The 17821-nt window shown below is 43.7% G+C and overlaps 1 protein-coding gene across 1 annotated transcript in view; it reads right to left on the reverse strand.

Annotated features, from left to right (window-relative positions):
• Positions 1 to 1272: 1272 nt before the first annotated feature.
• Positions 1273 to 17821, reverse strand: part of LOC144605582 (S-adenosylhomocysteine hydrolase-like protein 1) — a 63288-nt gene continuing 46739 nt past the window's right edge. The window contains exons 9-17 of the mRNA XM_078421013.1: positions 17672 to 17735; positions 14704 to 14792; positions 13050 to 13120; positions 11118 to 11212; positions 9831 to 9929; positions 7269 to 7337; positions 5902 to 5980; positions 5215 to 5335; positions 1273 to 2442 (exon numbers count right to left, since the gene is read on the reverse strand). Coding sequence (XP_078277139.1) covers positions 2436 to 2442; positions 5215 to 5335; positions 5902 to 5980; positions 7269 to 7337; positions 9831 to 9929; positions 11118 to 11212; positions 13050 to 13120; positions 14704 to 14792; positions 17672 to 17735 — 694 coding nt within the window. The 3' untranslated portion in view covers positions 1273 to 2435. The remainder of the gene's footprint in view (positions 2443 to 5214; positions 5336 to 5901; positions 5981 to 7268; positions 7338 to 9830; positions 9930 to 11117; positions 11213 to 13049; positions 13121 to 14703; positions 14793 to 17671; positions 17736 to 17821) is intronic.

Consider the following 17821-nt stretch of genomic DNA (forward strand, 5'->3'; position numbering starts at 1 on the left):
GTGGCTGCAGCAAACCACACGATGTACAACGACACACAATGTGAGCTCCCGGTTTCTAAACACTTTAACTAGCCTTCCCATTCTGACCTGAGCCTCCTCCACTGTCAAGGTGAGGCCACACACAAATTAGAGGAACACCACCTCATCTATCGCTTAGGCAGCTTACAACCCAGCGGTATGAATATTGATTTCTCTAACTTCAAGTAAACCCTTGCACCCCCCTCTCCGCCCACCCTAGTCGTCATACTAGTTTCACTGTCATCCTGCCTAGCTTCACTGTATCACCTTCTCCACAGCCAACAATGGATCATTATGGGCTCCAAGTTTCCTTGATCATCATAGCTGTCTTTGATTTGTCTTTATTTCATTTCATACATTTGTTCTAAGTACCTTTTCATATCTCTCATTTCTCCCTCCCAGACTCTCAGTCTGAAGAAGGGTCTCGACCCAAAACGTCACCTATTCCTTTTCTCCAGAGATGTCGCCTAACCCGCTGAGTTGCTTTGGCTTTTTGCATCTATCTACACTCCCATTTAACATTTGTTTCCATCACTTGTCGTATCAGTTTTTATACTCAGCAGTAATATGAAACATTTTATAGAGGTAATCAAAACAACAGGCAAGTTTAGTCACCAAGCTTCTTGATGGCCCTCCAATACTGTAACTAGGAAGCAGGGAACAATAGGCTGAAGTTATACAAAGAGCGTGAATGATAAAGGGATAGGATTGAGGAAGTGTGTCGGAAAGAACTGCAGATGCTGGTTTAAATCGAAGATAGACACAAGATGCTGAAGTAACTCAGCGAGACAGGCAGCATCTCTGGAGAGAAGGAATGGGTGACATATGGAGGAAGAATGGTTACATATGGTGATAATAGTTTTATAATAGTGAATTATTAAAAAAAGGAAAAAATTTAAAGCACTAACAATTCAAATGATGCACTCTTGAAAGTAATTTCCAGCTGCAATAGAGATCATATTCTGAATGGGTAGCTTCCAACCCAATGGTATGAACATTGAATTCTCCAATTTTACATAACATCTAACACCCCATACTTCCCCTTCCCCTTTCTCCCCCACATCCCCCTCCCCTGTGCCCCTATCCAAGTTATCCACAGACCTTACATGAACCCACTGAGTTACTCCAGCACTTTGCGTCCTTTTTGGTAAACCAGCACCTTGCAGTTCCTTGTTTTTCTACATAGTTTATTTCATCTCTGTCAGGTCACATAAAACAGCAGAGGCATTTTTGAGTAAAAACAATTTGTGTTTATATAATGATTTTAAAATTCTTTATTATTTTTTTAAAATATATATTTTCATGTAACTGGAGTGAAAGTACTTTCTGGTCCCACGATTGGGTATACAACCTCAAAGACATAAACCGCACAGAATTAAGAGGTCACCTGCAGAATCTAGTGCCCAGCTGGATAAGGTTCTGAAAATGCACCAAGATTTTGTTTGTGTTTTTTTTTTTTTAAAAGCTCCATCGCAAATGGTACATAATCTCGGAAATGTTTTGTGTGCGTGTTGTATGCAACAAGTGTCTGTGGAATAAGAAGCCATGAGGATTCAGAGACCACAGACTCAATATGGCACAATCTTGTTCCAGTTTGATTTTGACAAAACCAGACTTAAAAGACTGACCTTTCAGAATTATTTTTCCCCATCGAATCAACAGATGCAAGCTTTACTTTTCTTTGCCTGATTGATAACGATTCACGATCTGAAATGTAGTATTTTATGGTGTCGATATATTAAGGCGCACAGGGATAGCACTACAGGGAGAGGGGAATGCAAAACTGAGATTCTCAAACAAAACCATTTCACATCTTGTTTTTGGTAACAGTGATATTTACAGCTGCTTTTGTACTGATTGCTTAGTTTTAAACTTGATACTCGTCATTTAATACGGTTATCGCTGGTTCAGGGAAAGACAGGCGTATCAGACCACAAAAGTGGCAATCGCCAAATAGGATCCAATGACCACCAGGTACAGGCTTTTTTCTTTTAAAAACATGGTTAAAATCAAGAGCATCTTTTGGAATTGAGGCCGAACTGAGCCTTAAGCTCAGGTTGCGGACTAAAACTAACAGGAAAAACAAAGCAAACAAAGATAATTATTTTAAATTACAGTACAATCATATCATACAGGTTCAAGTGATTTCACAAAGACAGCACTGTCACAACGCAGTGAGACAGTTATATCTCTCGGCAGTAAATTATAAATCAAAACACTCACTTGTAATTAGAATAGAAAAGAAAATACAAGCAAAAGACAGGCTGTTAAAGAAATAAGGTGCCTAGCTGTGCAGAAATGCTCTTCAATTACATTTAGCGAGCATTTAAACAGCTAGGCTGGCTCCTACTATACATTCTTCTACTGAGGCTTTGGACAACTTGGTCCTGGTTTCAACCATTTGGATTCTGGTCCCGCTAATACCTGGAAAGAGAGAAACAAATTGTTTTGGATTAATGAGGGTTCTCTTGTGCTCGAATGATTTGCTGTTTCAAGCTAAGACAATTATACACTACCCCATCCTTCACGGTGCCTCGGCAAGGCCAGCAGCAGAATCAAGGACCAGTCTCACCACGGTCACTCCTTTTCTCCCCTCTCCCATCAGGCAAGAGGTACAGAAGTTTGAAAATGTCGACCTCCAGATTCAGGGACAGTTTCTTCCCAGCTGTTATGAGGTAACTGAACCGTCCTATCACCAAAACTAGCGAGCAGTCCTGACCAATCATCTACCTCATTGGAGATCATCGGACTATCTTTATTTGGATTTTATCTTGCACTAAACGTTATTCCCTTTATCCTGTATCTGTACACTGTGGACGGTTTGATTTTAATCATGTTATCTCGTCGCTGACTGGATAACACACAGCAAAAGCAGCTTTTCACTGTACCTCGGTACACGTGACCATAAACTAAACCAGTCTCTTCAAACCCTCGTTCAGCTTTTTTCTCTCCCCCCACCCATCTAAAATCAGCCTGAAGGGTCTCAACTCGAAACGTCACCCATCTACGTTCTTCACAGATGCTGCCTGACCCGCTGAGTTAATCCAGCACTGTGTGCCTTTTTGTGTATTAACCAGCATCTGCAGTTCCTTGTTTCTACACTTATTATGCCAAATAGGTATAATAAGAGGCACACGGGCAGATGGGGTTGGTTTAGATGGGGCATCGTGATCGGCATGTACGAGTTGGGCTGAAGGGCCTGTTTCCGTGCTGTACACCTCTGTACCACAAGGAAACATTAAACAGCAGACTATTAGCGGATTTGTCCCATGCAATGCAAGTAAAGGCAGGATGTAGGATAAATAATGATCTTATTTTGAATGTTCATTGTCAACACCTTGAAGCTTTCCTGGTCTGATTTAATGAATAGGGACACAAGGACCTGCAGATGGTGGTTTACAAAAGGAATGCATTTAATGACCGTCTCCATGACAGAATTAATGTCAGATGATAAAACTTTGATGAGAACCCAAGGAACTTGTCACTCTCATAGCGCTGCAACTTACTGGATTAAGTCATTAAAATTCTTTCCTACAGGGATTTCAGGATTATTATATCAGCTACACATGGTGAAGTGGGAAGCTACAAATTGTGCATTGCAAGCAGACGAAAGGTGGAGCATGTTAAATATGTGCAAACAGCTCCCCCTGATGACTGAGGCAGCAATGACAGAGTGCATCTTAACCACAAGAATCAGATTCATTTCCTGCCCTGTTCCGCATTGAATTTATTTCATGCAGAATAGCAGCTGTGATGATAATATCTGAACTAAAGGTCAAATAGATGTCACGAGATTCTGCAATATCAGCCATTTGGTGTGATGAGGGCTGGAACAATGACGTTAGATCAGGGCTAAGGACCCACCTATGTTGTAATTTAAAACCCCCCAGAAATTGTGGATAAAAGCAAGATTCTTCCAGAGGTTGAACAAGGGGACACTGGTGCAAAGGTAAGTGTGTGACCAGAATCATGAACATACAGTCAGTGTGAACATTGAGTCATACAACACAGAAACAGGCCCTTCAGCCCAACTGGCCCATGCCAGCCAAGATGCCTTACCTACACTAGTCCCATCTGCCCATGTTTGGTCCATATACCCCTAAACCTTTGCGATCCATAATAATCTGGAACAAAGTTGTCTATGTTGTAGAATTCCTTTCCAGTGTGGGATGAGGCAGGAACTATAGCACATATTAGCCTAGATGGATGACGCACAGTGGCGCAGCGGTAGAGTTGCTGCCTGACAGCTCCAGAGACCCAGATTCAATCCTGACCATGGGTGCCGTATGTACGGAGTTTGTATGTTCTCCCCATAACCTATGTGAGTTTTCTCCGGTGCTCCGGTTTCCTCCCACACTCCAAAGACGTACAGGTTTGTAGGTTAATTGGCTTCGGTAAAATTGTAAATTGTTCCTAGTGTGTGTAGGATAGTGTTATTTGCGGGGATCGCTGGTCGGTGCAGACTCTGAGGGCCAATTCCCGTGCTGTATCTCTCTAAACGCTAAATAGCAATTTGTGAAACATACAAATGACCCGATTCCAATCAACCAGCAGGGGAGATTGGACCACAACTATGTAAGAGTGTGCAAACTCTGATTCGGGAGGGGCAGGAGACACACACAATGATAGGCTAGCTGGGGCTGCTAATAATCCAGCTCAATCTTCAGAACAAATATCCGTGAGATGTTCTAACTCGTTACTGGTCGACTTACAGGAATAGAAACCTTCCCCCATAGACAATGCGAATTCTTAGAGAACTGTATAATTTTCGCCAGAATGCAGTGATTAAACTGTCATGACTAAAAAGCATAAAATTGATATATTTTAATGAAGAAAAGAAGAACTGCAGATGTTGGTTTACAATAAAAGACACAAAGTGCTAGAGTAACTCAGCCAGTCAGGTAGCATCTCTGGAGAGCATGGGTAGATGAGGTTTTGTGTCTTAACAAGGGTCCTGACATGAAATGTCACCTATCTTCAGAGATGCTGCCTGACCCGTTGAGTTGCACCAGCACTTGGCGTACATTTTAATTATATTGTTTTTATAACTATAACGACCATAATTAAAGACTAATGCTCTCAAGAATATTCAATGGATCCTTGCTCCATCAACTTACGACAATGCCACTTCGGAAACATTAAACAAGGCTGTTAAATGCATACATCAACTGTAAGGTCCATGATATTTAGCTGTACCTGTAGTAATTCGGTTTGAAAGGTCCATTTTTGTTCAGGCCAAGATATTTTGCCTGATCATCAGATAATTCTGTCAAGTGAGCATCAAAAGTGGGCAAATGCAAACTGGCCACATACTCATCTGTACAGATACAAGATTTATACGTAAGTGCTGGAGAGAAGTACAAGACATCTGAATTTTCAACACTCACTGCAAGTTTCCTGGCCATCAACTGAATTATTTACCAAGCGGAAAACCAATGCCAGACTTACAAACCAAAACTTACAGCGCCAAGAGATCCAGGTTGGATCCTGACTATGGGTACGTTCTCCCTGTGACCTGCGTGTGTTTTCTCCGGTTTCCCCCACACTCCAAAGACGTACAGGTTTGTAGGTTAATTGGTTTGGTATAATTGTAAATTGTGCCTGGTGTTTGTCGGATAGTGTTAGTGTACAGGGATTGCTGGTCGATGCAGACTCAATGGGCTGAAGGGCGTGTTTCCGCGCTGTATCTCTAAACTAAACTAAGCTAGGGTACGGGCGATCGCTGGCAGGCGATGGCTCGGTGGGCTGCACGGCCCCGTTTCCGCGCTGTATCTCTAAACTAAACATCCTTTGAAACTTCAGAATTTCATGTCCCACCACCGCTCCACACCATGCCACACTTCCCATTTCTCCTTATTCAATGACAAGGACATGACCACTTACCCATTTTCTTGGGGAGAAGGTACACATCTTGTTTGTAGCGGCCCTCGGGTGCATTATAGAGCTCGATTAGAGCCAGTGCCTGCACAGAGATCAGTTCAATTCACTAACGTATGCAATAAGCCGGACTGACATAAAGCAATTTACTTCCCTGGGAATTTGACCTTTTATTAAGTAGGGCTTAAATGTTGTTGTTCATATTTCAGCATTATCCTTTGAAGACGTTTACTGGCTTGGCAGCTGCCACAGTGGGGCACTGGGACTTGTGACAAGGAAACAGAGACCTGCCTGTTTTAACCAACACTTCCTTCAGGCAGATTTGGCCCCATCTTGGAGTTGATTAATGGGTTTCTGTGTGCGTCTGTTTCCACACTTAATGCTTAGGGGACGTTTATATTCGTTGCTAACCAGATGCAGTCCGTGAGATGACTGAAACTGGCTGGTCTTAAAGCACACGACAACAACATAAGAATCAAAACATACAAAATCAAGGTTGGTCAAGGTTAAGTAGTACAGCTGGTACAGCCTCTTCCTCACAGCGCCAGAGACCCAGTCTCGATCCTGACCTCAGGTGCTATCTGTAAGGATTGCCACAGACGGCGGTGGAGGTCAAGTCAATGGATATTTTTTAAGTGGAGATTGACAGATTCTTGATTAGTAAGTGTTAGGGGTTGCAGGCGGGAGGCAGGAGAATGGGGTTGACAGGGAAAGATAGATCAGTCATGATTGAATAGAGGAGGAGATTTGATGGGCCGAATGGCCTAATTCTCCTCCTGGAAATTATGATGTGCGGGTTTGGAGGTTAATCGGCCTCAGTGAATTGCTCTTGGGGTATCGGATGTGGATGAGAAAGTGGGATGACAAAGAACTAGTGTGAATGGATGATCGACGATTGGCATGGACTTGTTGGAGCAGAAGGACTTGTTGCCAAGTTGTATCTTTCAATCATTCAATCAAGTCCTTTTCACATGTTGCAAAGGGGGAATAGGTTTAAGGTGAGCGGGGGTTTAAAGTGAGTAGAAAGGAGATGTACGAGGCTAGTTTTTCCTCTACACAAAGAGTGGCTGGAGTCTGGAGCACACAGCAAGAGATGGTGGAAACACATACAATGGTGACGTTTAAGAGGCATTTAGACACACACATGAACAGACATGGAGGGATATTGATCAGGTGCAAACCAATGTGGTTAGCTTCACTTGGCATCATGGTCGGCACAGACATTGTGAGTCAAAAGCCGGGATCCTGTACTGTATTGTTTTATGTTCAAAGGTTATAGGGGACAGACAGATTTGCTGTTACAGTGGGCTCTGACCAGAACATCTCAAGTGCTTGTATTATTTGGTTTGTACAGCTTTGTACATTTCACCTACCTGAGTGGTCGCTGTGATTGAAAGCACAAAGGTAGGCACAGTTGAACAGCTTAAGTTAAGAAGACGACCCTGAACCAAACAAAAAGGAAAATTATTAAGCTGACATTTTAAATTGTTCACCATCGCCAGTCAATTGCTCTTCAGTGTTTACATGGTGAAACAGAACCCCAGTACAAAAATCCACATCCATGCACAGCCAGTGCACGAAACAAAAGTGTTTTATTGTCATGTGTACCGAAACGGAATAATGAAATTCTCACCTACTACAGAAATAATCTGCATCTCCATCCAAGAACGCAAGAAATTGCGGAGAATTGTGGATGCAGCCCATCCACTGACTCCATCTACACCTCACGCTGTGTCGGTATGGCCAGCAGCATAATCAAGGATGAATCTCACACCGGTCACTCCCACACCTACCCTCTCCCATCAGGCAAGAGGTACACAAGTGTGAAAACGCACACCTCCAGATTAAGAAACAGTTTCTTCTGAGCTGTTACCAGGCAACTGAACCATCCTATCACCAACTAGAGCAGTCCTGACCTCCCATCTGCCTCATTGGAGACCCACAGTCTATCTTTAGTGGACTTTATCTTGCAGTAAATGTAATTCCCTTTATGCTGCATCTGCGCACTGTGGACAGCTTGATCGTAACTGTGCATAGCCCTTCCGCTGACTGGATCGTATGCAACCAAAAAGCTTTTCACTGCAGGTCGGTACACGTGACAATGAACCAAACATCAATGCATATCCGATGCACATGATAAATAATCTCTTCCGAATCTCTTGGAATCAGGGGTCACCACTGAATTGCTGGGGCAATCCAAAACTAATCCCACCACTCCACCAACTGAATATCTTCTGTTGCACAAACACATTATTTCTCCACACAGGTTGTAGGAGAGGCTATCTGTCGAGTCAGTTTTCTTCCAGGCCGGTCTGATGCCAAGAGGCTGCCATGTGAAACACCAATCCACGTGTGATAACTGCACTTGCAGCATCAGAATTTGGGCCCCATATCTGAGGAAGGATGTGCTGGCTCTGGACAGGGACCAGAAGTGATTTACCAAGAATGATTCCAGGAATGAGTGGGTTAGCATACGATGAACGTTTGAGGCCTCTACTCGCTGGAGTTTAGAAGGTTGAGGTGGGACTTCATCAAAACTTACAGAATAATGAAAGGCATAGACAGAGTGGATGTGGAAAATATGTTTTCACTGGTGGGAGAGGCTAGGACCAGAGGTCATAGCCTCAGAATTAAAGGGCGCTCTTTTAGAAAGGTGGTGAGGAGGAATTTATTTAGTCCGAGGGTAGTTAATCTGTAGTACTCATTGCCACAGAGGGCTGTGGAGGCCAAGTCAGTGGATATTTTTAAGGCAGAGATTGACACATTCTTGATTAGAACGGATGTCAAGAGTCATGGGGAGAAGGCAGGGAAATAGGATTAGGAGGCAGAGATCAGCCTTGATTGAATGGCAGAGTCGATGGGCCGAATGGCCTAATTCTACTCCTGTAATTTGTGAACGTAAACGCAGCCTCAATTCTATCTATAACTGTCATTATAAACCACCTAGCTAAACTGGTCTCTTCAGGTTTCAGTGTTCCCATTCTATCCGTGGCCTTTTACCCTGTGGCAAGCAAACTAAACACATCTTTCTCAAGGTCACTCTGCAATGTTTTGTTGAACTCTACAGAGGTAATCAATAGGCCAACTGGGGCCACAGTGAGTTTGCAGAATTCTCTGGCACCGTTTTATATCTGCAGTATTTTCTTTCTTATTCCCTTTCATTTTAGTAGTGAGCTGAAAGAAAGCTTGTATTTATGTATGGTATTATCATACATCAAAAATAAAAGAAGACTGGTGAATCAAAGTTTCTTTTTTACCCAGACGGTGGTGGGTGCGTGAAACGCACTGCTAAGGAGGAGGCAGATACGATAATGCTGCTTAAGAGGATTTTACAAAGGCACATAGATATGCTGGTTCAGGTTTATTATTGTCTTGTGTGCCAAAGTACAGCGGAAATCTTTGTTTTGCAAGCATTCTAATCAACTCAGATAACAATAAACATAAATAAACCAAGCCATATTCAAGTACAATTTTGGTAGGGTGAAGGGAAAGATAGAGTGCAGAATATAGTTCTCAGCATTGGAGTGCAACCAATGGAAGGATGTGGATCATGTGCAGACAGACGAGATCAGTTTAACTTGGAATTAGGTCGTAAGGAATAGGCCCATCAAGTCTACTCCGCCATGCAATCATAGCTGATCTATCTCTCCCTCCGAACCCCATTCTCCTAACTACTCCCCCAAAACCTCTGACATCTGTACTAATCAAGAATCATGACCGGCATGGGCATTGTGGGCCGAAGGGCCTGCTCCTGTACTGCACTGTTCTATGTTCGAATTTAAATTAGATTAACATTACAACCAGAGATTCATTCCTACTTTAGGAACAAGGTAAATAAGCGCATTGTTCCTTCCACAGATGTGCTTTTATGAAGTGTCTTGGCCTCAGTAACGTAGCCGAGACGTTACGATGCAGGCAGGGTGAAAGTTACAAACCTCAGCTAAAAGCACGACACGCTTCCCGTCCGGCCAGATCACATGATCAACTTGAGACCTCACGCGTTCCCAGGTTAGTTCAGGAGTACGCAGGCTTGCCTGTGAGGGAGTAGTTATAAACATTTGAAAATATAGTGCACAAAGACTAATCACAAGACTGATTTGGGGGGGGGGGGGAGGGAGTGACACAGCTGGTAGTGCTGCTGCCTCGCAGCACCAGAGAGCCAGGTTCGGTCCTAACCTCGGGCACTCTCTTCGTGTGCAGTTTGCACGTTCGCATTGTGTAGGACCAGCTCTTATTGAAGAACTATTTAAGGGCCTGTCCCACTTAGGCGATTTTAAGGCGACTGCCGGCGACTAGGCTGTCACCGACAGTTCGCCGGGGTGTCGCGGGCATGATCGTGAGGAGTCTTCCAAAGATCGTAGTGGATCTCGGCGCGTCGCTGAGAAATCAAACGGTTTGAAATCTCTCGGCGACAGCTGGCTTGTCGCCAGGTATCGTAGCTTATTTGCGGTCGCTGTCGCATGCTGTCCCCAGGTTTGATAGGTTCTCTTAAGATACATTTAGAAGCACATAATATAAAAATAAGTAAAGTAATTTCAAAATACCATAAAATGCTTGTGTTTAACCAATTTATTTACCGTCAGGACATTTGACTGGTAGATTCTAGGCGACAGTTTGACGGTCAGGTAAGCGTGGGAATGTTCGCGGTGTTTTTGGCCTCAGCCATTACATTTAAAGTGGGCTCAAAACCCAGATATTCAACCCAGAAACCAGGTATGCATCTACCTTACATTTTCAAAGAATGCCCACACACTTTTCACAAAAATCCACTGAACCACTTTTTAATTAAAAAAAAAAAAATACAGCAATTAGTAAACTGGAAGTAAATCCGGTTTATTCCTTGTTACATTGAAGCTTGGTTTTTAAGTAACCCATACAAGGTGTTATAGTTCAAAACTGTCAAGTACTTACCGACTTGTCAGGGATTTCAGCGAAAATTAAGACGCCGGCGAACCATTGACAGCGTGGGAATTTTCGCGATGTTTCAGAAGACGCTGTAATCTCGACCTGACTCGGCATTGTCGTGGTCATTGTCGTCGGGTAAAAGAAAAGTTTGGCGATCTGCTACGACTTTGACAGTCGCCGGCAATCGCCAAAAAGATTGCCTAAGTGGGACAGGCCCTTTACTTAAATCCCAGTTTGCTGCACTCTCTCAGAAACACATTTGTTTCCCCCCACACACTCTATTTCTCCTTTTACTTCAGCAATAAACACTTTCTTACCACGTCAATCTCTGTGTTGGAATGACCCATATTGCAGATAATGCACCCATTTTTCATTCGGTCAAGTTGTTCTCTGGTTACAACGTTCTTGTTACCTAAATGTAGAACAGCATCATGTTTACAAAATGCTACACACAATACAAACAGTTAAAGTTTTGCACCGTGCAAAGTGCAAGCTTTCAAGGGCGGCACAACGGTAGAGTTGCTGCCTTACAGCGCTGGAGACCCAGTTTGAACCTGACCTCAGGTGCTGTCTGTGCAGTGTGTGCACATTCTCCCTGTGACCACGTGGGTTTTCTCCGGATGCTCCAGTTTCCTCCACACTCCAAAGACGTACAGGTTTATAGGTTAATTGGCTTTTGTAAATTACTCCTATTGTATAGGATGTAAAACTGGGATGACATAGGGCGGCACGGTGGCGCAGCGATAGAGTTGCTGCCTTACAGCGAATGCAGTGCCGGAGACTCAGGTTCGATCCCGACTACCGGCGCCATCTGTACGGAGTTTGTACGTTCTTCCCGTGACCTGCGTGGGTTTTCTCCGAGATCTTCGGTTTCCTCCCACACTCCAAAGACGTACAGGTATGTAGGTTAATTGACTGGGTAAATGTAAAAATTGTCCCGTGTGTGTGTGTAGGATAGTGTTAATGTGCGGGGATCGCTGGGCGGCGTGGACTCGGTGGGCCGAAGGGCCTGTTTCCGTGCTGTATCTCTAAATCTAACAAAAAAATCTAAAAGAAAATCTAAAAACTAATATACTGGGTGATTATAGGTCGGCAAGGACTCGGTGGGCCGAAGGGCCTGTTTCCACACTTTATCTCTAAATTACTCTAAATTATGGAGTAATTTGTGACTGACAGGATTGTGGTGGAAATCATAGTAGTAAATCTCCTGTATACAAATGTGATTGGTAGGTCAGTTTGATTACGTGTCACTACGTATCATAAATCAGGTGAATGTACAGAGTCTTTTTCGCAGGATTGAGAAATCTAGAACTTCACGGGAGGCACAGTGGCACAGCTGGTAGAGCTGCTGCCTCACTGTGCCAGAGACACAGGTTCGATCCTGAACTCGGCTGCTCACTGTGTGGAGTTTGGACGTTTTCCCTTGGGTTCCCTACGGATGCTCCGGTTTTCTCTCACATCCCAAAGACGTGCGGGTGCGCGGGTTAATAGCCTTCTGTAAATTGTCCCTAGTGTGTAGGGAGTGGGTGCGAAATTGAGTTAATATAGAACTAGTGTGAACAGGTGATCGATGGTCGGCGAGGACTTAGGGGCCTTAGGTGGGCTGAGGGGCCTGTTTCAATGCTGTGCCTTTCAATCAATTAAATTGGTGAGCATAGGTTTAGGGTGAGGGGAAGAGGCACCTGAGGGGCAACTTCTTCATAGAGATGGTGGTACATACATGGAACAAGCTGCCTGAGGAAGTGACTGAGGCAGACACAACAACAACATTTAAAAGGGATGTGGGTCTCATGCAGGCAATTAGGACTAGCATAAATGGGATCTTGGCCAGCATAGATAAGTTGGGTCAAAGGGTCAGTTTCTATGCTGCATGACTATGACATTTCTGAATGGTAAATGCATTTAAATGTTTTAGTTCTCGAAGCACAACAGAACGCCTCATAATAATGGGAAAAATCCAAATATAATTATTCGGTGAATTTTAAAATTCTCATTTGACCTTTACGCGTGTGGATGAAGAGACATGTTTCAATGGACTGACACAAAAACAAACTATTTTATTTTAACCATCAAATAAACGCCTGTCAACATGGTGTTTACTAAAAACAAAAGCTAATATCTGAAACACCCGACCACTACTTCCAATCTTTCAATTATTCAGCATGCCTTACCCAACCCATAACTCATTCTGAATGCAATATTGGCATGGATAGACTAGACTGTTAATTACACGTGAATATCACCAGTACCTGTACAGGTAACGATCAAATCTCCTTGTCGTATGACTTCATTCAGTTTCATCACACGAAATCCATCCATACTAAACAACAAGAAAACAGATTTTTTATGATGAATGTCTTGGTTCTTTGCCTTTCATGCGAGGATCAGCTACCGAGTCAACAAATCTTGCTGAAGACATTCATTACACTAACTTGCAATGTGAGAAACTCTAAATCTTTCCAGTGTTAACCTATGATCTTCTGCATAGTAAATGCGCCACAGGGCACAGTGAGACGAGGCACTGCCTCTCAGAGCCAGAGATTGTGTTTAAACCCGACCTTTGGTGATGTCTGTGTGGAGTTTATACGTTCTCCCTGTAACCACCTGGGTTTGTTCTGGGTGCTCCTTTCATAGAAACATAGACAATAGGTGCAGGAGTAGGCCATTCGGCCTTTCACGCCAGCACCGCCATTCAAAGTGATGATGGCTGATAATCCACAATCAGTACCCCGTTCCTGCCTTCTCCCCATGTCCCTTGATTCCGCTAGCCCGAAGAGCTATAGCTAACTCTCTTTTGAATGCATCCAGTGAATCGGCCTCCACTGCCTTCTGAGACAGAGAATTCCACAAATTCATAACTCTCTGGATTAAAGTTTTTCCCCATCTCAGTTCTAAATGGCCTACCCCTTATTCTTAAACTGTGGCCCCTGGTTCTGGACTCCCCCAATATCGGGAACATGTTTCCTGCCTCGAGCTTGTTCAATCCCTTAATAATTTTATATGTTTCTATAACATCCCCTCTCATCCTTTTAAATTCCAGTGAATACAAGCCCAGTCGTTCCATTCTTTCATCATATGACAGTCCCACCATCCCGGGAATTAACCTCGTGAACCGAGGCTGCACTCCCTTAATCGCAAGAATGTCCTTTCCTCCCATATCCCAAAGATGTGTGGATTGGGAGATTAGAAAGCCCCATGTTTGTAGGGTGACAGGTAGCATCTGGGGGGAGCTGAGGAGATTACAATTATTCTACTGAACTTTACATATATTCAAGAGATTGCCAGTGTAATTTTTAACCATAGTAAATCGTGGGCATAGTAACTACACACATTGAATTGTTTTGTCAAACAAAGCATGGTGGCGCAGCGGTAGAGTTGATGCCTTACAGCGCCAGAGACCCAGGTTCGATCCAGACCATGGGTGCTGTCTGTACGGAGTTTGTATGTTCTCCCCATGATCTACATAGGCTTTCTCTGGGTGCTTCAGTTTCCTCCCAAACTCCAAAGATATAGAGGTTTGTACATTTATTGGCTTCGGTAAAATTGCAAATTGTCCCTTGTGTGTGTAGAATAGTGTTAGTGTGCGGGGATCGCTGGTTGGTGCGGACTCAGTGAGGCGAAGGGCCTGTTTCCACACTGTATCACTCAACTAAAACTAAACTAACACATTGCGTCCTTTTGTTGACAAAATTGCAACTTGCCGATGAAATGTCGAGGGGAAAATAAACTTAAAAACCAGAATGACAGAATTTTACAAGATGAAACAATTGCAGTCGCAGATAAATAACAAAAAAATCACTTTTTATCTTAAGGACTCTACAAACCGAGCCCTTCATCTCTCCACTTCCCCAAGCTAAGATACGAGACATGGGACCATGCAACTAAAATGAAAAGGTCTCTTACCAAGCCTGCAGAGCACAAATTGGATCAATCTCTGTCACGTACACAACTGCACCAAGAGCCTTCAAAGCAGCACAGCAACCTTTGCCCACCTACAAACACACATAAAACTTTACATTATCTTCTTTCTCTATTTACAGTCTTTTACTTCGACGGTGCATGAATTTTCAAACGAGTGATTTACTACCAAATGAGTTCAAAAAATCATTTATCGCCTTTGAGGAGAATATAAATTATAAAGAGCTTGAAGCGAGCTACAAAATGCTGGAATAATGCAATTGACTAGCACACATCTACATAAATCCCCATGTGCCTCAGTCAATGAAGGATTTGTCATTACACCAACCCCTTTTTGCCATCTTCCTCACTGCAATACATCAGCTTCAACTTCAATAAGCTCCGTGCTGGATTGAAATTGATCTGCAGATCATGGTGGCGCAGCGGCAGAGTTGCTGCCTTTCAGCACTAGAGTTCCGGGTTCGATCCTGACCACGGGTGCTGTCTGTATGGAGTTTGTACGTTCTCCCTGTGATCACGTGGGTTTTCTCCGGGTGCTCCGGTTTCGGCACGGTGGCGCAGCGGTACGGTGGTGCAGCGGTAGAGCTGCTGCGTTACAGCGAATGCAGCGCCGGAGACTCGGGTTCGATCCTGACTACGGGCGCCGTCTGTACGGAGTTTGTACGTTCTCCCCGTGACCTGCGTGGGTTTTCTCCGAGATCTTCGGTTTCCTCCCACACTCCAAAGACGTACAGGTATGTAGGTTAATTGACTGGGTAAATGTAAAAATTGTCCCTAGTGTGTGTAGGATAGTGTTAATGTGCGGGGATCGCTGGGCGGCGTGGACTCGGTGGGCTGAAGGGCCTGTTTCCGCGCTGTATCTCTAAATCTAAAAAATCCTCCCACATGCCAAAGACCTGCAAGTTTTTAGGTTAAATTGGCTTCTGTAAATTGTTCCTAGTGCGCAGGATAGAACTAGTGTACGAGTGATTGCTGGTTGGTGCGAACTCAGTGGGCCGAAGGGTTGGTTTCCACGCTGTGTCTCTAAACTAAGCTGGTTGAACAATTAAAATATTTGCTACCTTATCTCTAAAATCAGGTTCACGCCTACTTTGCTTGTGCTTGTATACACTCTTAGATAAGCTCCGAGAAACCATTGATGCCTTTACAAAAACAAGGAAGATGGAACCTACACTATGCATTCAGAAGAAAAAGGCCCATTAATAATTGACTATCTCACATAGCCTCATGTCAACCCCAGTACCCAGCAATCGAGACACAAGTAGAAACACTGGTAAGCATGGACGAGGGACAATAGAACAGTATAGCACAGGAACAGTGTCTGCAGTCAACTCAAACTATTCTCCTCAGCCTGCAAGAAACATGCAGATCCAACTACTCCAGATTCACCCACCCCATTAAGTTCCACTTGTCGTACAGTCTGTGGATCCTGAGTAGGACTTTCTATTCACCTCAGAAGCCTGGCACAAACCAAGTCATCCTCAACCCGACCAAACTACAGCAGGAACTTACAAACAGGAGATTCACTACAAGTGGTCTATCCGGAAAGGATGCCTTTGTGGCCAGCTGCAGCTGGGACTGTAAAATAACACCTCTTGCATATGGACAGAGTGGGCTATTCAGTACATTTTGTCCTAACTAGGGGGGTTGTGATGGTCTGCTGATCGTCTTGCTGAACTGTATGCATAAAGATACACTTCACTGCACCTTAGTACACAGGATAATAAAGAAACCATTGAACCTTCTTCTAAATGTACAACTAGTTAAGCAAGATTCCTGCTACTTTGTCAAGGCTCTCTGTGTAAGCAGTCTTTCATGCCTGGAGGCTTGAGCAGTTAATCACATACAATGACAAACGACTGGGACTATCGTGTGAATCACTGTAAGCCACCTGGAAAATAGATAAGCGGGCATTAGAGGAATACTCTCCAGATAAATGAGGGCACATTGAAGTGGTAAATGGCTCTCCTACGGGCATTGTTGAAGCCTCTTCAACTGTAAGGTTGTCAAAGGGTGAGGGGGATTGGCGGAGTGCAGATCAAAACCTTCAAGCACTTTTCCAGCAAAACTCTTAATTAGATTATTTCATTATTATGCTGCAAAAACAGAGAAACAATACCACAAGTTCATTTTGCAGCATCTCTATGACAACTGCTCACTTTTACTGCCAGAAGAGCAATGATTCACAGTACATTGTTGAGAAGCCACTTCACTTTTTCATTTACCACAGCAGAGACAGAACCTCCATCAAACATTCACACAGTAATGAGCTTTCAGAACCCTGCCTGTGAGTCAGACGTCCGATGTGGGGGAAGAGCCATCAAGTTGTGAAATTCAAACAAAGACCCAAGGTGCTGGAGTAACTCAGCAGGTCAAACACCATCTCTGGAGACCATGGATAGGTGACGTTTCACTCTGGGACCAATCTTCAGTCTGAAACATCACCTAACGATGTTCTCCACAGAGAGGCTGCCTGACCCGCTGAGTTACTCCAGCACTTTGTGTCTTTTTCTAGCTTCACAATTCACAACTCTTCAATCCTTTTAACTCACACATTCTGTCTTTTCATCTCTGGCCTTTGTCCAACCACATGACAAACACCTCACCTGCATCAACCAAGTATTATCCTGCCCCTCCTCTCTTCCAGCTTTCTTTCACCCACCTCAACAATCAGGCTGAAAGCAGAGCCCCGACCAAAAGTGTCACCTGTTGGTGTTCTCCAGAGAATCTGCCTGACCCACTGAGTTACTCCAGCACCTCCTATCTTTTTTTTTTAAACCACCATCTGCAGTTCCTGCTTTCTCCATGAAATTCAAGCTTTGTTGCTTTGTGGAGTGAATGATGACTGACAATATTCAAAGTTTAGGTCCCAAATTGTATTGTAAACTCAAAGGGAAGACAAAAAACGAATCGGGAAAATGGTTCTACTTGAGGATTGTTGACGGGACATTACCTCTCCGTATCCACACACTACAACCTGCTTCCCACCAAACATGACGTCCGTTGTTCTCTTTAACCTAGGAAAAGAACAGAATAAAGATTCACTGCTTACATGTTTTACAAGAGCAAGATACCAAAATAAGTTCATAAGTGATAGGGGCAG

Source organism: Rhinoraja longicauda, chromosome 24 (genome assembly GCF_053455715.1).
Source record: "Rhinoraja longicauda isolate Sanriku21f chromosome 24, sRhiLon1.1, whole genome shotgun sequence".
In the NCBI taxonomy this organism is placed as follows: domain Eukaryota; kingdom Metazoa; phylum Chordata; class Chondrichthyes; order Rajiformes; family Arhynchobatidae; genus Rhinoraja; species Rhinoraja longicauda.